Source organism: Atractosteus spatula, chromosome 8 (genome assembly GCF_055471065.1).
Source record: "Atractosteus spatula isolate fAtrSpa1 chromosome 8, fAtrSpa1.hap1, whole genome shotgun sequence".
NCBI classification, from domain to species: Eukaryota; Metazoa; Chordata; class Actinopteri; order Semionotiformes; family Lepisosteidae; genus Atractosteus; species Atractosteus spatula.
This window is the reverse complement of record NC_142713.1, coordinates 35215151-35238714: the sequence shown is the minus strand read 5'-3', so window position 1 is coordinate 35238714 and position 23564 is coordinate 35215151. Positions and strand designations below refer to the sequence as shown.

Here is a 23564-nt window from a genome sequence, read left to right as displayed (position 1 = left end):
AGACAAAGAAAGACCATCAAGCTATTCCTTAAACACTTCAAGAGATGCCTCTCCACAGAGTTCCACATCTGCTTCAAAGGTAGGCTTTATTTGGAATGATTAGAAACAGCTGTTTGTGCAGTCCAGTGTCGGTTCATAATTATTGAGACAGAGAAGACATTGATACTGACTTTTAAAAATCATTCATCTTCCGTATGATGCAACAAAGAAAAATCTTTTATGATTTTGGTGCCTGGAACTTTTTTATAACATCACACCTGTTTCTTTGACATACTGAATTAAAAAACATTTTAAATACACCAGATTGTGCGTGGTTTGTTGTTGTACTAGAAACTATAGCGACAGGGACAACAAGTGTTGCAGCAAGTAGTTGTTTATTGCTCAAAAGCAGGCATCATGCTTTGTAAGACATAATCAAGTGCTTTTTTACTTGTTGAGAGAAGAGCCCATGTGGTATTCCTTTGATGATAAGCAAAATAATTATTTTCTGTTCTGTGTGAACATTAAAGATGTTGCTGTGCTGGAAAGAGTCCTGGGAACCACACATGAAAGTATTCCTGAACTGAAAAAAAATGTCATAAATGCAAGTTTCCAATCTCTTGACTGGAAACAAAAACCTTCTGGGAATTTTGTTTGAGGTATTGCAATTCCAAATCTGAAAAAGAACTGGCAGTCAAATGATCACAACTGTTTCATTGCAAAGAACAGAACTTGAGGATACAAATGTGTAAAAATGCTTTATTAGCTTTAGCTTTAAATAAGGTACATTTTATCACAAAAAGCTGTGAGTATTTGAACTACCCAATGATATTATGACACTGTATTAATTATCAAAAATAACTCATACTGCAGCAGAGTAGATAACTCATAATTGTTTGGTAACTTATTTTCTCTGTCAAGTCACAGTTTGTGAATAAAACACTGACAGTTTGAGGCAACACCCTCTCCTTTTTGTGGCTTAACACCAGCTCCATTTCTTCAAGCTCACTACAGTCATGTCACCTATATGTTAAAGATACAACAGCACAAGTACCTTTAGATAACCGAGCCTGCACTGACTTTTGGCTTAACATGAGCTTTTCTCCTAGTGAGCATTATAACAGTAGAATGTGGTGTAGCTATGTATGTGTATGAGGTGAGTTTATTAACAGTTTGACTCAGCACTGAGCCACGTTACTCCAGGAATGCCAGTGAGCATTGCAGAAATATATGATTTTTTTAATCATTTAGACCAATGCTTTACTTCTGAAACAGTTCAATGGAAACATCTGTAACAAACATTTTCTAAAATATTTTGGACAGGTTAGATGAAATGGGTTTTCACTGGATGCCTGCCAATTGGAAACACTGATTTAAAAAAATGAAGACAGATGGAATATGTTTTTAAACAGCCAGATTATTTTGTCTGTGCATTACAGATCTGTGACCGTTTATTTTGGTGGCCCAGGCGGGGATAGAGGTTTAGACTGGTAGGAAGTGGAGAGCAAAGGAGGCCATTCAGCGGGCAGTCTTGTCTGCGTCACAGAGCCTTGGTGGGAGTAATTTCCCATGGAAGAGCTGGACTTGACACCTTTTCACCCCTGCGGTATGACACTGCTAGAAGGAAGGAGTGTTTTGGGTTGGTTCAGGAGGAGGTGAGGGCAGCTGTGGAGGAGGAGCGGTTTAGTAGGGCAGTGGGGATGAGACAGCAAGGAGCCTGGACAAGGTGGGAGAAGATATTGGAGAAGAGAGTCACGCGGGCTGATCTCTGGCAGGCAGATCCTCAGCAGATTAAGTTCCTGGTCCAGAGTGTGTATGACATCCTTCCTAGCCCTGCAGATTTGCACAGCTGGGAGAAAGTGGAGTCACCAGGATCTCTGGAGCATATCCTGAGCAGCTGTAAAAAGGCTCTTGGAAGAGAGCAGGTACCATTGGCATCACAGTCAGGTGCTGAAGATAATTGCAGAAGTGATCAGCATAGAAATTAGCAGCAGGAAAAAGGTATGGCCCATGTCTCAAAAGATAGCTTTTGTCAGAGTTGGAGAGCACTTAGGCTCAGGAGTTCAGTCAAGAGTAGGGATACTGGAGACTGCATGGGACTGGCAACTCATGGTCGGCCTGGAAAAACAACTGGGGAACACAACACATTGTCAAGACCACTTTGAGGCCAGATATTGTTCTGGTCTCCAAGTCAACCAAAGATATCATCCTTTTGGAATTGAAAGTGCCGTGGGAGGATCAGCTGGAGGAGGCCTACAAGAGGAAAATGGCCAAGTATGAGGGGCTGGTAAATGACTGCCAGACACAGTGCTGGAAAGCTAAGTGTATGCCTATTGAGGTTGGCTGTAGGGGTTTTGCTGGTCAATCTACAAAGCCCTCAGCATATTGGGCATCACTGGAGAGAGAAAGAGGAGAGCCATTTGTAATATCACTGAGGCAGCAGAGAAAGCTTCAAGATAGCTCTGGTTAAGAAGAGAAAGTCCATGGGGTTCTGCAGCTTAATGCCACTTGAACACAGGTCGTGGCCTGATCAACCATGGCTGGTCACTTGGGCAAGCGTGTCTGATGTTGAAAGACCTGAAACACACAGTCACCTGGGAACATCAGGATGTATCTTGTAAAAAAAATTTAAACTTTAGTTTGTTTCTGTATTGCAGTCTTAAATCTGTTTTTTGCACCCCTGCTTTTGATCGGTGCTTTTTTCTCAAATATTAATTGTTTGTGAGTGATAAGTTTAATGACATTAGTTCAAGCCAGACATTAGAAACAATAGTGAGACAGGCAGGTTTTTAACACTATAGATGATTGATTATTTTGAATAATGGTTGTTGCTTAAGATATTATCATAAACATTAACATAAATAGGCTTGTCGTCAGTGTCTGTTCAGTTATCCTACACTCTCACATAGGAAGGTTTAAGCTGTTCATTCTAGATATAATGAACCTTATTTTGTGTGGTTAACTACAGTTACTGCAAGTGTGCTGTTGCTGGGAAGCAGGAAAAGAGTTATGAAGGATTTATGACTGTATAATGCACTTTGGTTTCATTACAGAAACTTAAATGAAATATAAGTCCCCCTACACCCACTGGCAAAGAAAAATAATGAAGTTCCAAGATTTGAGTTTTGATACAAAGAGCAGAAAGAAAATGAAATGTGTTTGGGGAGATTTTTCTTATTTAAAACTTTGGGTTTTGAGCTGTCTAATGGTTTTGGCTTCAAAATGTCTGTGTATTGTCATTGGATTAATTATGTTTTATCTTTGAAAAAGTGGAAAACCACTTTTCATAGTTCTGTCTGCCAGCATGTCTAAAGCCTTCCTCCAATGTTTTGTCCATTGAAAATTATTAGTCTGGTAATTGATCTATCTCCATTACTTTAACAGGGTTATGCTTTCTTGCTGTGGAGCATGTCCTTCTTTTGGATCACAGAATTTTAATGGAAACATGCCTTCGTGTATTTGTTCATTTGTTTAGATAAGCTCGGATAAAAGCAGCAAACCTCCTGAGCCTCAGCCTGCAGAAGCTTTGAGTGAAAAGGCCGATGAAACACTGGAACAATCTAATGATGGTTCAGAGGCTCAGCCAGAATTTGTAAGATTTGTGTTTCCACAATTAACATTTTGCATGCAAACAGTTTCCCTTGTATTGCTAACCTCAGAGGTGTTTCAAACATTCGGACACATTCATTGGTAGATGAGCTCACAAACTTTGGTTTAATACCTTGCCCCTTTTGCAGAATGTACCACCATTAATTACTCACTCTTATAGAAATATTCTTACATTTTTATGTTTCATTTTGCTCTGGTTACATTGCCTAACTCACTGCTAACTAAAGAGATTGTTGGAATTTTGGAACAAAAGGAGGGCAGGGCAGATGTGCTGATGATATAGTGCACAACATTGGGTGCATAATCCACACTGTGCTAACTGTATAAACCAGAACAATACATAACTATTTCTCCAATCAGATTAATTAATGATGGTTAAATTGTACAATAATTAAAATCAACTGATTTTTACCATTACATTACAAAGTAATAGGTATAAAGGTAAATTAAAAAATGCATGACAAAATTATTATTTAAACAAATCCATCCATCCATGCATTTTCTGTATTTTGTTTAAATATCTACCCATTCAGCTGCAAAGTACAGTATACGTGTCACCCCTTCTAATGTTTTTATGCCCTCTTTCATAGCAATAATATTTTGTTTTAGTTCTTTACAGGACTATAAATCCTTCAGATTAAACATCAGTCTTTACATTTTTTTTAGTTTAGCCTTGTTTAAAATAAATGTACAAATCATTGATGTTTAACCAGTGTCTAAGCTGAAAATCGCTTATTTAACTAAAAGGCTTTTAATGTTTTACATATGAATAATTCAACAAAGTGTAAATCTTGCACACAATAATTTTTGTGCTGCATTTTTAACTTTGTCATTCCACTTTCATGTTCCAGGGCAAAAATGTGATCTCTGCCATTACTCTCTTCAACGAATGCACAAAAGCCCAATGTTTGAGGACAAGGTTATTTAAATCAGAACCACAATATAACATTATATTACATTAAAATGTTTGACAAGAAGAGACAGACTACACTTACATGTGACAACTATGAATTATGAAAACATTTTAGACAAGTTTAGTTATTTAACTAATATTCATTAAAGAAAATAAGTCTTTTGTTGAAGTGCTTTAGATTGAAAATGAAAGCATGGGTCCATTGATAACATGAACTTAAAGAAAAGAAGGTGACATCACAGGGATGTTTTCTCAGTTTATCTAAGTGGGAAAAATAGTGACAAGTGTTGAATCTACAAATAATAAACTAGTTGAAGTTTAAAGGTGTTGAGTATGAATGATATTGCTGATTCAACACTTGCTATGGTTTATCCCTTAATTGCTCTTACAACAAAAATTTGACAATTTTTGACCGGCTTGGAAGAATTTAGTTTTAAATGCTTGTTTTTTGTTAATTCAATTGTATTGTAAAGCAATTAAAAGTTTTTCTAAGAGGATTTAATATACAGTATAACATGCTTAACCCCTACATTTATGTTGCACACTTGGGGATGAAAAAAGTACTTATAATTCAGATTGAATTAAAACAATACTTTTCATTTGTATTTATAGTTACAGTTAATTCCTTTTCTAAATTGGGTGTTACAGTGCCTGCTTTTATGTATGAAAATGTCCCTATCCTGGTGAGGCTGGGATCGTTGCAAGCAATGAAAAACACTACTTAAGTTGACGGTAGAATCTACCTTTATTATGAAAGTGTGACATATCCCCCTTTAGTGGCTGAGTGTAGAGGATCTGTACAAATTATGTCCCATTTTATAAGCAGAATTTTGAAGAAGCCAGACTAACCTTTTTAACCTGTAATTGGTATGTTACTTGCATGCCTCTCACCTTTTCATTCTTTACGAATGGTAACTGGAATTTTCCTCGACTTGGTCGATCCCATTTGGCCAGAACCGCTGGCTGACATGGTAATGACCGAGGCTGCAACTTTTCGAGAGCCTTTCCCTGCTCTCAATTACCTTTTCAGTAACCTGAAGTATCATCAAGCGACTGATAACCAGAAGTCTCCCCATGAGACTGAATGACAGTGAAGGTCTAACCCAAACCAATGCAGATAACCTGTTTACTCCCTGATCTCCCTGAGAGAAACAGGTGATGTCAGTCCCCTAATGACTTCTTGCAAATTCAGATGATGCATTTTTTCTTCCTCTTTCTGGGGTGTCGTGATGCCGCCCCTTGGCAACCTTACCTAGTTTTGATACTTTAGATGTGACTGCTTTGTTACAGGAAGTTAATGGAAATCTTTGAAGTTCAGAATTTCTGTCTCAATTTCCACCAAGCTTAATGTTATGGTGAGGCACAAAATATAAAAATATGAATGAATGAGACATGAGAAGTTGCTGCTGTGATGTCAGTAGTGTTTTATTTATGTGGTCTTCAGGAATTGTGTACACACCAGAAAGATGGTGATCAAATGTGATTTTGATGAGATGATGAACAGCAGTTGCTTAGCAGATATTCTTATCTAGAAGGACTTCAATATCTAAAAACAGTAAATTGTGATATGTACGTTGATATGACATTTGTATCTGAATCATAGATAAGCCTTAGAGAAATCTGAGATTCTCAAAATATTTAACTTATGCTAAACATAAGTATAAGCAAGATTACTTTTATCGAATTAAGAACAACTGTGAAGGTCTGAAGGTGCCTTCTGTGTGGAGTGGTTATGGTGGATAGATGTGATTGGCTGTTTTAAGATGGCTATTGTCTGTTTCTTTTTCCATGGCCCTGCAATGGACTGGTGTTCACCGGGGTGATAATAGTATTTTCATTCAGAGAAAGACTCTGGGTTGCTGCAGCAGAAAAACTGCTGCTGATAGATGGAAGAGCATAATTATTTTTTGTTCGCTATATATATAACACAGCACAATCTGCTTAGCAGTCCACCTAATGCCCAATAGTGGTAAAATCTAAGAATACACACAGACAATAAGGAAACTCCACTTGTGTTTTTTATCCATTAAGAAAATGCACACATTTGAATCTTAATGTATAATAGTGGATATTTTAATTGATTTAATAATGATAATGGTACAATTGATTTTTTTCTATAAATTGTAACTGTGCTTCTAATAGTCTCTCATTAAAAGACCTTTCACATAAGGTTAAAGAAGTACCATTCATGTTGTTCAGATACACAGCATTATTATTTGAACGTCAAATGTTCAAATGTATGTATGTCCTCTGTTATGTACTTTATCATGTTTGGTTAATATTTTTTTCTTTTTAATACATTCATCAGAAATGTCAGAGCAGCAGCTGTGAGATGAGCTTAAGCCCAGTGGAGCCCTGTTAAGGTCCTAATCATAGAAAGCATCAAACACTAAGTTGTGGGTCTTACAGACATTACATAAATATTTTTAACATTACTTTCTTAAGACCATTTGAGTTAAAAATTACTTTTCTGGGGGGGCTTCTGCTGTAAATGTGTACAAATGGACAGAGAGATCAATGTATGTTAACAATTCAGTTGGTGAAATTAGAGTACTCTGACATTTTCTTAAACTTCCACTAGCTTGCTTTTCAGGTCACTTTAAATTTGCATTCAACATTTAATCTATCTAAATACGACATACTAAATACTACTACTTTTACAGATTGACATATTCATAACTGCCCTATCTGCATCATACTAAGCTTACCTTATCTGCTAAAATTACAGCTTTAGTAGTGTGGACATATTTAAAGCTTTCTAATATATTTGTACCACAGATGACACCAACAACACATTTGAAATTAGACCAATATTAGAGATGGTATAAACTGAGGTTGAATTACAATGATCAAGATTAAGTTAAAATCTAAAATATGGTTCTTGAAACCTAAATAGTGATTTAGAATTGATGTAATTATGTTATAAATCCCATTTTTCACATTAAACTAATGTAACTGCACATAAATTTGCATTTGTTTATTACTTTGACATACAAAGCAGGAAACTGAATTACAGAGTGATCACTCTTCTATTTGTTATATGTGAAAAATATTCAGTTGTTCAATCAGAAATCATTATGAAAAGCAAAACAGACCTGATCATTAGCTGGGTGTTTTATTTGCAAAAGGATATTGTGAAGATAAGAAGTGGCACATACTCCTCTCCCTCCATCCTAAGTCTTCAAGAAGTCTTGAAGTTTTTATTTCTTCTCAGAAATAACTTTGGTTTTACAAAGGTGAGGAAATGACTATTTTTCCTTTTTTCTTAGGATGATTTACAAGTTTTTGAAGGGGAACAAGAGGAACATCAGCCGAGCAGAGACGATACAACCAAATTTCTGAATGATGACTTTCAGGAGCGACGGGCTATAGCCATTGCAGAAAAAGCCAGAGAAATTGAACAGGTTGGGGATTTCTTTTTTCTTATTGGTATATTTTAATATATTTATAAGCCCAAGGCAGGGGCCTTGTCAGATATTCTGCTTGCAATGTAGAAGTTATTTCTGTGTTTAGATGATAAACTCAAATACATAATTATACTAGAGTTTAACATTATATTACTTCTAGCTTTTTTCCCCGCTAAATAAAAAAACTAAATAAACTTGATCGGGTTCTAAAATATAAGCACTCTTTAACGTGATATCATACATATATTTTAATTATTTATTAAAATATTAATTAAATTAATTAATCATTATTCATTTTTGTGGAATTATATTGCTGTCTGATTACAAACCAGAAAACCTGTTTATTTAGACTGGTATGTATTGGTTTATTGTGGAACACACAATTGCAAACACCATTGAGTAGCTATAAATTTAATTTCATTTGCATTTTGCATTGACAGAAAGAACTGTGTCTGTGTTGCTTATTGGGCACTGTGGTGCTCTTCATAATTTAATTTGAATAGAATTAGCTTTTAAGTTCTGATGTACAAGTACTCATGGCATGGACTACTTCCTCACCATAGTTATTTTATAGCCAAGTAAGTGCCATATTACGACAATAGTGATAGTGAGCAGTTTTTCCTATCATCAATTAAGTCATTAAAGTTGGTATAGATGTGTTATGCAAGTAAAGATGTTTTTCTTAGTGTTACTTTAGGTACTCAAGAAAATAGCACTAAGAAAGAGCATCTTTATTTACATAACCCATCAATACAGACATTACTGACATATCAAATGCGCACGTTTTCTTTACAATTTCAAAACAATATTTTTGTTTTAGAATCGCTAATTATTTTTATTTTTGAAATAGCCAGTTGTGTGTTTTTTTTACATTTTGGCTTCCAACCCTACAACTGCATACAGGGGTGAATGAAAAGGTGTAAGCAAACTCCTCCGTCTTGCCCATTTTGGGCAATTTGTCTTTTACCATATCACAGGCAACATATTCCAGCATCCCTGCCTTAGAGTACCAAATGTCTGAAATTGACTGGAAGGGTCCAGAGTTTACTGTGTCACTGCTGGTCCAGAGATCCCTGGCCTACCCTCAACCCTACCCTTGGAGACACACTATGTGCAGCCACTTTGAGGAATCCTGGTCACCATCAGCTAGTGACAACCCAGGTTTGATCCCATGATTATGGTGCTCAACCTGCACTCAGGTGATCACTTTCACCAGTTGAGCTACTTGCGAGGCTCCAGTAATTGTTTTTTGGTTTAAGTTTTTGCTGGTTTGTTTGTGTGTTTCAAGGTGGAATGCAGTGGAATTACATTTCTTTGTGATCAGAAAGTGTAAACAAGGAGTGTGTGTCATGTAGTAAAAATGGCTACCCTAACACTTTCTCCTGCACATAAGTTGGTTTTTGTTTCAGCCTCCTTGAGTTTCAGCTGCCTGAAGCGCTGTGGTATAAACTATAATTTCAGCACATATGTGTGACACACCTTTCCAATTTGGAATCAAGGGGAAGGAATAGATGAGAAGTTCACCTGAGGTCTCTGATGGCAAATATTAACTGATGTAATTACAATTTCTCCCTCTTCCAAAGTAATTAATTTAGACCTAACTGTCCCTAAACGGCAGTACTCGGCCACCCGTGAAAAACATAGTGATAGTCATAGTGTTTACTGGAGGCATACTGAGCCTCCAGAAATTAGCTGGGAGTGCACCATTCTTAATAGTTGACAAACAAAACAGTTGTTCTAATATCTTATGAATTAGAGTTAGGGGGCCAGGCTGAGATACGAGTTTATGCTGATAACATAAACATAAACCAAAAATAATAATTCAACAGTACTTTTAAGTATCTTTAAATAATTAGAATTTCCTTTATTTCAACACCTTTGTTTAATTTTTCATTTCATTAAATGTAATAGTAGGTTTCCCGTCTCTTAAAAAAAACAAAAGAATAAAACTATTTAAACATAGCACCACAATAATGGTGGCAGATAGGAGAAAATAAACAATCCATTATTTATAAAGAGCTGGTCATCATGAATGACCTAGTGAGTTTTTATGTTAATCTTGAAGGGTTTGTGTATTAAATAATCTAAGACTACATTTACTGTTTTTAATTTTAATTTAAAGACTGATGAATATTGTTAAAGAAATGATGTGTATGTATATATACATCTAAGCAACTAGTGAGGTTGACTGCAGTTCTTTAAGACGAGGAGGAACACACTGGACTCTGGCTTCTTGCTGGTATTTAAGTGCGTAACTTCATGTCTGCATAAATATTGTGGCAGAGCTGTGAAAATCCATGTTTTCAAAAGGAGTAAAGGAAGAGGTTTTGGTGATTACATTGGATGCTCTCCACAGAGTAAACTGTGGGTGCTAGATTCACTTGTCTTCTGGAATCCTTTTCTAGTTCTTTTTCCAGTAAAAAAAAATCTGACTTTTTGACAGTTTGAATCGAAGGAGGAAGTGTAAGTGGATTATGCGATGTGAGTTTTTAAAATTGCATTTCTTTTAAGAATAAAGAAAAGCAAAAATTGTAACTTTTCTCTACATGCAAGTATTATTCATTTGAAATATGTATTCCTTTAACTGAATACTGTTAACTATGGTGATAGTACAAGTTCAGACAAGGTGGCATCCTTTGTCTGAACCACATTCCCCAGAAAGCTGTGGGGAATGAGCCGCTGACCTCAGTCACCTGGTAAGTTTCTGTAAAACAATTGGTGTGGTGACAGTTTGAAAAGCAGGAAGCTGAGGTTTCAAAAGGTCGGTCTGATCTTCTGTTTGAAGACAGAGGGCAATTTCTCTGTTATGCTTATCTACCAGAGGGAGAAGGAAGAAACCGACCAAGTGGCTGTGAGACTACAGAACCATGAGGTTTTTGCATTTTTGGAAATTTCAGAATTTCTGAAAGAAACCCATTTTGGAAAATGTTTTGTGAAGGTCTCAGAGACCTTTTTTGAGAGGCTGTTTTGAACCTGGTAAGTATCTTAGCTGCTGGGTTATGCTCATCAGTTATCAGGTCAAAGAGGAGCTAGGTTGTGTTTGCTTTTTGTTTCCCTTACAATGAAAAACAGGAGCAGTGGTTTGTACTTTCTGGCTGCGGTTGTGTATCTATTTTCCTGGGCCCACCTATTTTGAAGATACCATTATGGCACCCCCACCCCATTGTTTTACCTGTCTAGATGGACAAAGTCAGTGCCATTTGCTTGGGTAGCCTCTGCCACTGCCCTTGGGATAGTCCAAAGATTATTCTGCATTTACCCCCAGTATAGCTGAAGAGCTGTGCATGACTCAGGACAGTTGCCAAGCAACAGCCAATCTGTCATTCACTGGGGTTTTATTATTTTATCAAAATAAGTAAGTTTTAAATCAAATGTCAACTTCTCTGGAGTTTGAGTTCTTTGAACATTATTAGTGAAATTAGAATTATGTAAAGACTGTTATAATTTTAATATCTGATGCTCAGTTGACCTAAATATATTTATAAAAAGCAGTCATTGAAGACTGCAGCTAATAATGTAGCTGTAATAGCTGATGATTTTATGAAATCCTGAATTCTTTCAACCACAGGCATTACCGACTATTATAATGTGGCATACAGTCTCCAGTGCATACCAAGTATCTTTCAGCTGTTGTTCTTTCTTCTCAATCTTGTCTAGCCATCGCGTCTACATTGCTCCTGTGCTGACCCATCCAGACCACTCCTGAAAATAGTCGTTTCTCAGGTTTTGAATATGCGTGTTTTACTGAGTGCCACAGGAAAATGCACACTATGTTCCATACACCAATACTGCAAGACCAGCTAAACAGTCTAATTTACTTTGGCAGGAATTCAAATCCATATCCCTTGAATAAGAACTATCCATCACAGTCACGTTCTCTGGTTCTGGTTGCCTCAGAAATCAGTTTACCATGGTCAGGCATGTGCACAGTTAGTGTGGAAAGGATTGGGGTCTTTATTATAATTTGCACTTTTACTTGGTTTAGGTTTTAGGGTACTGAGAAAACCTACTCTACATTTTATTAGCTTAAACTTTTTGTTGGTCAAATATTCAGCTGGCCTTATAAATTGTGTAGATATGTTTTTGCTGGTGAAATGTGGAAAGGAACAGAAGTGAGCAGTCTGCTCAGCATTTTAAATCACCATCTTCTCCAGCTGTTACAACTAACAAGCCAGTGAAGTACTGAGACATTAAAATAACATGCACATAAAAATAAAAAAAAATGCACTCCCGGTTTTTTGTGTAGGATTTCAATATATGATGATGCACTTAAGAGCAAAGTTCTCAAGCCACAGAGATGTCAGGACAGAGAACCTCACTGGGATCCTTTCCGTCTCTTCCCCTGTACTGAGCCCTGAAACAGTTCTGGGAAAGTATGAGATCATTTGTCTGTCTAATGTGATAAAATGCTGTTCGTGCAGGTGCCAGGCATGATGTCAACTCATTATCTATGGAAATGGGCAAAGAATCTTTGCAACTCATTTTACACATAACCCTGCTCAGCCAAATATACCAAAATCCATGCAGACTGACAGTAAAATGTTGCAAAAGACTGATTAATTACTCAAAAAGCATTAAGATGTTCAAGACTGCAATCTGAAAACACCTTTTCATGCAAAATTATTTTACTCCAAAACTAGTTTTTTCCCTTCTTACAAGGTGTACATCATTTTAAAGCCTTTTATTTACTTAATTTTGAATATCTGTAGCTAGGTTTTCTGAAATATACAGAATTCAGTGCATGTGAATAACTGCGGAAGTATGTGGGAGTAGAGACAAAGGAGCAGCCGAGTGAGTTTTATTTTAAAGCACAAGTTAATTAGCATGGCTTGTTAAAATCAGTGCCAGGCAGCACCATCACATAACCATTGCCTTCAGTATTTGATTACTGCTGCAGAGATAATGAATTGTTACTGATGGAATCTTTCTTGAGTTGTTGTTTGTTTCACCTTGTCAAAGGTGAGGGTAGTTAGTGCTATATTTTCCAAATGTGTGACATCTAGCATATCCATTATGCTTCAGTGAAAATTGTAAATCCAAAAGGAAAAAGGCTGCAGAGTTAAATAGTGTGTTGATCAAACTCAACATGTGTTTCACAATGAGTATTATTCAGTTTTTCTTAAATATTCTTTCTTTCTCCTATCTGTGTCTCTAAGATCCTGGCAGAACTAAACAGTCAGATAACTCTAAAATACATTATCATCATCACAGGCTTACAATTACACAAGGAGTTGTGGAAGATTTCCCGCAAGCAGCTTGATATATCTTCTTTAGACAAGACCATTTATAAAGGGTATGCATGATGTCAGAACTCAAGCACACCTACCTTCAAATTAAATACCTACCCTGGTTTCCCTGGACAGCTAAGCATTTCTATTTCAAGACTATTTAAGAAGCCAGCAGTAAAATTTGGTGCAATCTTTGGTGCAATTTTCTTCCCCAGAAAGGCCGGAGTTCAAATACTTGTTCACTACAGAGTGCATTTTTTTAGAATGCCATTACTGTTGTTTTTATTGGCACAGCTTTCAAAATCATCAATTAACAAACCATCTGCTAGCAAAAGTAAAGCTCCAAAATATATGCAGTTTTACACAAAGGTTTACACAAAGAAATTAATGTTGCCCAATTTATCTTCAGTTGGATAAGAAACTGATAACATGTAATCAGTGCAGAAATTCTAGCCTTTTAAAATCAGGAAAAATGAAACATTGGTATTATCTCATCTTATTACAGAATTTGCAAGGGTATCTACCTATTAATTAGTAGTATAATGCAGTGTAGCAATCTATTAAATAAGTTTCACTGTCTAATTACTATTTAGAGTATTATTTTATGTTGTCTGTGTTTCACAGTTCCGGTTTTGTAAGTGCTACGGATCCTGTTATGTGGGTTCTGCATAATTGTCTTCTATTTTTGCTAGTAAGTTAAAAATATCTTCTAAAAAGACTGCTTTGTGGAAAACAGAAAAATAATCCTCTTACTGGCTAGGTAACATGAAACTCATGTTACCCAAGGACAGCATTTCCCTCAGCTTGTCTTCACATTTATTTCTTCTTCGGGGGTTCATGTCAGAAAGATTTTATTGTACTGTCAAGGGAGCAGCTCTTTTACACCTGTTTACTTCAGGATGTACAAGGTAAAATGAAACAAATACAGCTGAAAATAAAGCACTTGGGAATAATTCTTATTGTCAGTCACACCAATTACATATTTAGATAACCTTTACCCATTATAGACTTGTATAATAACCTGTTTGTTTAACCAGCTGTGATTAAGGAAGTTAGTTTTTAATACCTGGGGACATGGCTACTATACAGGCTTTTATAAGACAATGTTATAAGGTATTTCTAATGTATGCGTGTAACATTTATCTTGTCCTAGTAAACAGCTGACAACATGTTTATTTTATAGTTTTAAAGGCCATAAAATGTTAAGATTAAAAATGAAGTATTTTAAACAGAATCTTCAAATCTATCTTCAGATGTTCAAATCAGGGTAGTGGGGGTGCCAAAGCCAATCCTGACAAGCAACGGTCACAAGGCAGGGTACTCCCTGCAAGTAACACCAGTCTGGCAAAGGGCAGACAGATGCAAACACACACACACATAGAGGGGCAATTTTCTCTGAAGTCCCATAACCTGCCATTATGTTTTTGGACTGTGGGATGAAACCAGAGCACCCGTAGGAAACGCACATGGACACAGGGAGAACATACAGATTCCATGCAGATAGGACCCCAAGTCTGAAAGTGAATCTAGGACCCCAGCTCTGCGAGGCAGACATGCTAAATACTGCACCACCGTGATGCCACGTTTAGTAAAAATGGTATGGTATGCACCCTAAAACAAAAATTTGTATTAGCAGAATCGCCAGATGTTTTCTGGATGGTGGATTTGAAAGGATTAAAGCAGTTTGATGCAAAGAGTGTAATATATATGCAGTAACAGACTTTCTTCTGCTTGTGTACCAATACAGATGGTTTCTATGCAACCACTAAGTCAGTACATCAAACACTTCATATGATAACATGTTCAGAGCAAGCTAGTTGGAAGATACCTGACCTAAAGCTTTTTGAAGGAAAAACCACAGGCATCCTTTCCTCTCTCCTGTTATGCCAATCTTCCTGGATCTCTTGTTAGTTTTCCAGTATTCCAAATCCAGTATTACAAAGAAATGTATATAGGCCTATGGGATTATGGAAGAAGCTAGTCAGCCGTGTTTTTGAAGCTGATACCCTGGCTTCCTTCAGGAAACAGCCTTTGAGTTCCTCAGATAAATTAGCAACTACAAATTCAGCTAATTGTCCTCCTCTCATTTGTACCCATTCTACCTCTCCTGTGCTTGCATTCTGTATATCTAGTTTTTGGTGTGTCTGAGTCAGTCTTATCTGACAAGCACAGTGTAAGACAAAGCACTTGGCTCCCTGTCACAAGATCTGGCATGTAGCTGACAGTGACACTGCCAGCATTGAAATGGGATACTTTTCTGCTGGAAAATGTCTTATTGATATTCTTGTGAAACAGTGTTATTGGCATGAATATATTGGCTTTTCATTGGAAATATGATATTAGTATTAAACTCAATAAAATCAAATGCAGTGCATTACAGATCACATTTATTTGACTTCTTCATTTGACCCTCAAATATTTGTCACTATTTAGATACAATGTCTGTTGGGTGCATTTTCTGAAATTTGCATTTGACCTGATGTGTTGATGAATTATATGGACAGATTTTAACATCCACTAAAGTGGCTATGATTGTAAAAATTGTGGGGGAAAAAAAACATGGTTCAGGCTTTCAGAGATATATTAATTTGCACAAACTGTAATGCAGCAGAAATGTAACTGTATTTAATGAATGTGTAAAACAACTAAGGGCCCCTAGTACCCTTTTCCCTAATGACAATGATTAGAAAAGGAAATTTGAATTTGAAGCTAAAATCAATTAACATAATATTCTGACTTCAGCTGTTTTTTTTTTCCATAGGATACTTACACCTTTAGATTAATGCCAGGTTAATAGGCTTTGATTTTGATCTGTGTATCACATTTCTTTGTCTTTTGGAAGTTTCTTATTACATAGATTACACACATGGTTCAAACATCAAGTGATTTTCTGTTTTCTTTTTGATCCATGTTGTTCAACAAATGCAAACCACTCTTTCACTGTTGATACAGCATTGTTATGGGTAATGTTTCAGTGTAAACTGACTTACTCTTTGAATACATTCTTTTGATGGAGAATCTGATGGATAGTGGACAGCATTTTTTTGTTTCATCCAGCTGGGGTTTCATTTAGGTTGTCCCTCTTATTAACACCTCATTGTAATGTTTTTAGACATATATAAAAATACACAATATTTGTGTACTAAATCTTAATTATATAAATACTTAAGCTTTGATTTTCAGTTTTTTTTAGAAATAAGTTGTCTGCTTTTTTAAAAATTACTGTTCAATCCAAAGCATTTTTTTAATTTAACTTTAACGATGTGTAAAGGATTAAATACCTGAAAGAGGTCAGAAAAGAAAATGTTAGTTTCAATGTTTATTTTCGGTTTTAGTTTGGAGGTATCCCTTCAGGCATATTACATTTAAAGTCATTCTGTGATCATGACCTTTCTGTGTGTTAGCCTTTTTTCTTTTTTTTTCATTTGCACTTTTTCCCAATGACTGTGCAGATCTGTGTGGATTCATGTTTTTTCTTTTATTATAGCATTCTAAAACATTCTTCTTACAAGTTATAGCAATAAGTGGTTTGTCAGAGGATTATCTGACCGCGTAATTTCTTTATCCCTCATCCCCAGTCTTTCTAGACACACAACATATATTAACAGTGATGAATGATGACTTTTCTTTCCCTTGGTTTCCAAGTTATTTTGAAATATATTTCTGAACAGATTGTTTTAAGCATGGTATCAGATTGCATCAAAGTAAGCACACTAAAATTATTTTATTATACGAGTCATTATGTAATTGAATAATACTAGGTGTGTGAGCCAGTATACTATTTTTTTTTACCTTATAGAAAGACAGTAGAAATTATCTTTGTGTTAAGACTAGTATAAGCACATAAAAACATAAGAACGGTTAAAAAGAGAGAAGACCATTTAATTCATCTAGACTTCTGGATAGTCAGTAGTTAATTGCTACAAGGATCTCATTCACCAATTTCTTGAGAGAAGATAATGGTATTGGCTTCAACAAAAAGGCTTACTAGCTTGTTCCGTCCAACCCTTTGGTATCACGTTCATATGCATGTCCATGAAGTTTCCACTTGTGTCCTCTAGTTGGAGTTTCACTGTTCATTCTAAAGATGTATGCTTTGTTGACTTTGTCAGTACCTTTGAGGGTTTAATAACTTATATCAGGTCTCCTTGTAATTTGCCTGTTAGTGTAGAACCTTTCTTGAAACCTTGGAATGTATGATTTCTCTTCTGTGGACTGATTCCAAAGCAGCAATATCATTTGATAATATTTTACGCAATATCTTAAAGGAGGCCTTACTAGTGGATTTTGCTATTTTAAACAAAACGATGGCATACCTTTATTTATATTTTAAGATTCAAACTATGTATCCTAACATTGTGTGCTATGTATCCTTTTATGCTTCCTAAAAGTTGTAAAGTCTTCTTCGTAAGTAGCTATCTCAGCTTTACAGTTTTGTATTTATAGTTTGTTTTTTATTCTTCCTTATAAAACTGTACTAGTCCACATCAAATGTCATCCGCCAAGTGTTTTCCCATTCTTGAATTTTATTTAAATGTTTTTTTTAATTTTATTGCCGCGTGTTAACACTTTGTTTGCTAATTTGCCTGTTTAGGTGTTGTCTGTAAACATAACTCATTTATCAACTATACTGGAATCTAGATCTTTGATATAAATTAGGAAGAGCAAGAACTAGAGTCCTCATGGCACTAAATGTATAACTTCAATCTGAGCATTCTTACCTTCTCTGTACTCTGTTTTCTGTTAACTAAGTCATTCCAAATACAGGCATTTTCCTGAATGACTTTTGCTTGTAATTTGAGAATTATTCTTTTATGAAGAACTTATGCTCTGCGTGTGTCTGTTACTGTTGTTGTTTGTTCAATAAACCAAGTTAGTTGATCTATCTTTTCTAAATCTACATTGTTTAATCCCTAGGATCTTTTTTCCGTATAGGTGCTCCACTCATATAGTTCTAAGTATTTTCAAGAATAACAGTACGCCAATAGTTTGTTTTTACTCCAATGAGGATACTTAAATTAACATTGCTGGCAAAGAACAAAATAAGTTGTACAGCTAGGCATATGGGTTCTACCTGATTTTTAGATTACTGAGCTATTTTAAAGAATGTAGCAGTACTAAACTGAGTTGGTTAGATTGTATAACTTATCAGTAGCTAAAATAAGTATTTTTAAATATTAAAAATAATAATTTAATATTCATGTACAGTAGCATTATTTGAAGTTGATATAAAAATGTGTAATTTAAAAAAATCCTTTGTTGTATTTTGCATTTGTTTTCACCATTTGCATGTCCTACTGTAACCTTAAGTGGTTTAATTAGGTAGCTAGAATAAAGAAGAATGTTCTTTTTCATAGTTGTTGGTATTGAAAGGGAAACTTTGAGCTTTGTATTTGACTGGTGTCCTCCAGTGTTACTAAAAGTACAAATAATCTCCAATAAGGACTGGAAAGGGTCCTTACTTAAGCAGCATTTATTTTTATGCTTTATATTGGGGGCAATAGAGGAACATTACAGGTTCATTATCTAACCTTGTCAGCATTTGTCTCATGGACACAAACTCTGAAGCTAAGACAGGTCATAAACATTAGTTCATATAATAGTCTTTATCCTCACAGCTGGGTAGGTAAGACCTTTATTATAAATGCTTTTTCACTCAACTTGGAAGAAGACAATATGCTATTTATAACATATTTTTACAAAACTGGTTAGAAATATCATATTTATACTCACATGCATGTAATTATTAAAAATAATTGAACCAGTAGTGGGAATGGGAAAACTGCCTAATCTGCATTTTGCAGTTATTTAATTAAATATCTTAAATTTATCTTACTATCTTCTATTAAAGTTTCTGTTGTTCTTGTGTCTGCATGGGTGGTAAAAGCATATCAATTAAACCGTTTTCAGCAAAGACTAAAATGATTTAAAGGAAGCAAGGGATGTAAATTAACTTTGTCCAAATGTCTGCAGCATGTTGGTGAAAGTCAGTCATAAATTCAAGGTGCTTCACTTTTTATCTTTTCCTGTCCTTCAGCTGTGAGAAGTTTTGTAGAAACCACTTTTGCTGTTTCTGTAAGTTAACATAAATATAAAATGAGCAGACACATAACATAGATCAGGTGGGTAGCTGCGTCAGCATGCGTAGGCTGCAAAGGAACAAGTAATAGGTTTATTCCATGCTGAAAAAAAGAAGAAAGAGAACACGTTTCGGCCGTGGAGCCTTCTTCAGGTGTCACCTGACACCTGTCACCTGGCACCTGAAGAATGCTCCACGGCCGAAACGTTGTGTTCTCTTTCTTCTTTTTTTCAGCATGGAATAAACCTATTACTTGTTCCTTTACATAACATAGATTGCATATTATAAGGTATGCAAGCAATAAAATAATAGAAAACTATGCATTTTTTCTATGCATAATTTAATTTAACTTTTGTTTTGACCAAAAATACAATAAAAGATAGATTTAATATTCCCAGTCCTACTATCAGTCGGTGCTTGATAATTGTTCTTTCAATACATTAGAATTTTGGCACAATCTGCCCTGCTTAAATATATTAAATGACACATTGGCACAGAATTTGATTGTAAAATTACTGCATAGTAACTCAAAATGAGGAATAAGGTCAATTTTATCTTATCTTTTCAATCTATAGAATTAAAAATTACTAAACAGTAACAAACACAAGCTCTGCCACATATCCAAAATAAAAGGAAGAAACTGTCAGAGATGAATCTGTGTTGAAGAGCGTACCTCATACATGATTCTTTATTTGATTTATTCTAATGTATTCCTTATAAACTAAATGAAAGACAGATTCAGTTTATCTATACAGTTCTGCTGAATTAAATACATTTGTCTGCATTTTTTATTAAAGATAATATGGTTTTGTATGGAAATGGATGACAAGTTTCTTTCCTTTTTCATTACTGTTTAAGAATATTAAGTATTAGATTGTTCATTTTGTCAATGGAAAAACTTAACATTCTGTACACATCGTCAAACCCCAATATGACCTGGAATCTGCTACTGTCAGTTTTGTTGCATTTTAGAATATTCTAGAATAGGCATCTGTAATTTATGTACATCTGGGCTATAAACAATGGCAAACAGCCCTGCAACTTTGCACAGCTGGTTTTAAAGATTTTTTTTCCCTGTGTTTCTTGGAAATGTGACCTCTCAGCTGGTGAAGGGAGTGGTAATCAGTATATGTTCCATCTTATTTTGTTTTTTCTTTAAATATTTGGTAAAAATAGTTAATTATTATATCATTTTACATTGGATTTGCTCAATTACTTTAGTTGAAGTGGCAAAATCCTGAATATCTAACTTCCCATTTCCTGTTTTGCTAGCTGTGCCAAGCTGTTTTACATTCAGTCATTAGTAGGAAAAGAGAATATATTTTCTTCCTAAAAGTCAAAAGCTGTTTATACCTCTCCTGATGTAAAACAAAATCAGATTTTTAATTTAATTGTCAGCTTGATATATATATAGAAATTAAAAGATTTATTATTGCAGATAAATAAATATAAAATCAATGTTCACAAAAATTATGCAAACATCAGTGTATTCTTGGATTTTCATAGTCAAGGGAAGGTAGAAATGCTGTCAAACCAAATTTATATTGTGTCTGCTAATTCAACACATATATAGATTTCCCTACCAATTAATGTTATTTTTAGACTTTTTGTTTACAGTTATTATGCAGAATTGTTAAGGTTAATTTTTTGTCTTCTTTGATCTGCAAGTATCTAAGAATTTTATATTAGCTTGCGTTATTTTTTTCTTTATATATTAATAGGCAGGGTAAACACCCCTTCCTCTTTAATCATCTGTGTACCAGAAAATGGTCATGTTTACTGCCTGAATTATTAAAACCGCAGTTCTTTATAATATTCTCTAATCTGTAACAGCCCTTAGAAATAATTATTCCCACCCCCTTTATTACACGGGACCCCTGCTAACTGCTGTTAATTTGAACTGCAGACTGTGGAATTGTTGTCTGGGCCTTAAATATCATTTTACAGACCTTTAGTCTTCCCCTTATGAGTCCATCTTATGTTTTCATGCTATTGAAACTGTTTCTTTGCAGAATTTAACTCTTGTACAGTTTGAATGAGGCGTTAGTGAAAGCCCTTCCTGTGTGGCCTGTGAATGTAGAATCTAAAGATCAGGCATTCACTCCCATGAGGAGAATTAACCTGCGCCAAAAAAATAAAACCTTCATGGGTCAACTGCACCCTTCCTGTTATGAAGTAGCAAGGGGCTAAGTTATGAAAGTACAGGGAGCTCTAGGAAATGTCTTCCTAGTTTTTGTTGCATTATTATAAATAAACCTAACCTAGGCGAGGCCCTTCCTTTTGCTTGGAACAAATTGTTTCCTATTTAGATGTTGTGCCACTTCTGTAGAACTGCTTTGCTGAATTCTGGAGTGTGCACAAAAGCCATAGTAAAATAGTGTACTTTTTTATTTTTATTTCATGTTTATTGTCTAGGGAAATAGATCAAGACGTGTATTGTCACTTCACCAAATTACGAATCTGCCAAATGTTTTATTTGTAAATAATGGTAAACAATGGTAAAAAATTGAGCTTTTTTAACTTTTTAAAATTAAAATAGAAATTAAAATGTCAAGATGTATATAATTGTTAGCCTTTATTTAAAGTAAATATAAACAAATCTGGATATCTCTCATTGAAAGGTTGTGCCCGATTACAGAGGGTCTCTGTATTCTGCAATTATATGTAGTCTTGTAGTTTTAAAATTGGATTTTGTATCCTACATTAAAGGAAGGAAGAAAAATATTTACTTTAAACGTACTTCAAATTTTAATACATGCTTTTAATTGACTGTTGACCTTCATAGTTGATGTTGTTTTATGTTGTGGTTAAGTGGATAATTTCCGAAAAGGGAAAAAATGTCTTATCTCTATATCAGTGCAGTGAGATAAAAGGGTAAAAAACAGTTAACTTGCAGCATGGGGTTAATCAGTCCTGGGGTTAGTATCAGAGGTAACTTTACCCTCATCTCTCCCATCTGTTGGCACTAAGAATGGGGCCACACAGAAAGCTGGTCTCTCAGGGCATTTAGGTTGGTGTTAGAATACTGTTATTATGTGGGTTGATTGGTTTGCTAAGAATTATCTCCAGTGAAGCCATGAAACAGGATACCTTTTGACTTTTCCCACATCCGAGCTTACTGTTGCCCAGTCTCTCCTACTAAATTGTTCTCACAAAAGCTTTCGTCATAATATCTGAGAGATAATCTAAAGTCTGCCCTAGTAAAAGACTTGAAAAAGACTACTGAAGAGGATGATTTTGTCAAACAATCATATAGTACATGCAAAGCATAGATTAATCATACTACATAGAAATGAGGAACAGCTTCTATGCATTTTATACAAGTATAATTCCTATGTTTTTGTCCCAGGTTTTACAGCTCTGCAAAAAGTTTTTTGTTGCTGTTACACTCATTGCAAATCAGTAGGCACTAAATTATAGAAATTAAGCATAATAGGTTCCCCTCATTGCTCAGTGGTCTTTTAGGGTTGAGTGTAGGGATTGGTGACTGTCATTAGTTGTATGTATGTTTTAGTGAAACCCAGTGTTGTTTAATTTACAATAAGGTTATGGCAGCATACTGCAAAATGAAGTGTCGTCATCACTGGGGAAAAATAACACAATTGTGCCTGTAGTTCTTTTGTCATGGTTTTAAAACCAAATTTGAAACCTCTTTGGATGCACAAGGTAGAAAAAAATATTCCAAAAGAGATGCATGGCTACCATTTTGTAATTGTGCACTTCATACATTTCCATTTCTTTGGGGCAGTGTGATTTTATCTCTGTTCTTTTCATTATTCCTCCCTCCTTGGTATTTATGCTGATTTTTGTTCATTCGTTTTTCTCCTAATACGGTTTATGACAATTATTGATAGGCTTGTGTATGGTTTCTACAAAGATTGGCAAATAGACATACACCACATGTACTGTGCACTGAGTCATTTTTTCTTTTCTCACAACTGTGGTCATGTTCCAAAACATTTTAAGGTTTTTAAAATTAATGCCACATTTATGAGTGTAGTTAGGCAGAGACTTTAATGTTTTAAGTTAGTAAACTGGGGAAAAGCTTTGTAATAAACAGCGGTGAATTTAGCCACTTCTTTAAATCACTTGGTCTTTCAGTTTAATCGGAAACAATTTTTCCCTTCTTTGATTATTGTCATAAACATGAAAGCTGCCTGAGGTTTGTCTCACTCTGAACTCATTCTGGCCCTTGTACTCTGCACCATTAATAGCACAGTCTTCATCAGACATTTCAAAAATGAGAAATGTTTTCTAGCTGACAAATGTTAGACACAGCAATTATAATCATCAAATTGCTTAAGAATAAATAATGAAATTATTTTCATTGTTATTTTTAAGAGCTTCAT

General features: G+C 35.1%; 1 protein-coding gene across 3 annotated transcripts in view; it reads left to right on the top strand.

Moving 5' to 3' along the window:
• Positions 1-23564, top strand: part of LOC148829506 (periphilin-1-like) — a 96131-nt gene that overhangs the window by 62655 nt on the left and 9912 nt on the right. For 2 of the 3 annotated variants that reach the window (XM_088923234.1, XM_088923235.1), the window contains exons 7-9: positions 3-79; positions 3455-3571; positions 7771-7905. In XM_088923234.1, coding sequence (XP_088779360.1) covers positions 3-79; positions 3455-3571; positions 7771-7905 — 329 coding nt within the window. The remainder of the gene's footprint in view (positions 1-2; positions 80-3454; positions 3572-7770; positions 7906-23564) is intronic. The other variant, XM_088923236.1, reaches the window with a different exon arrangement.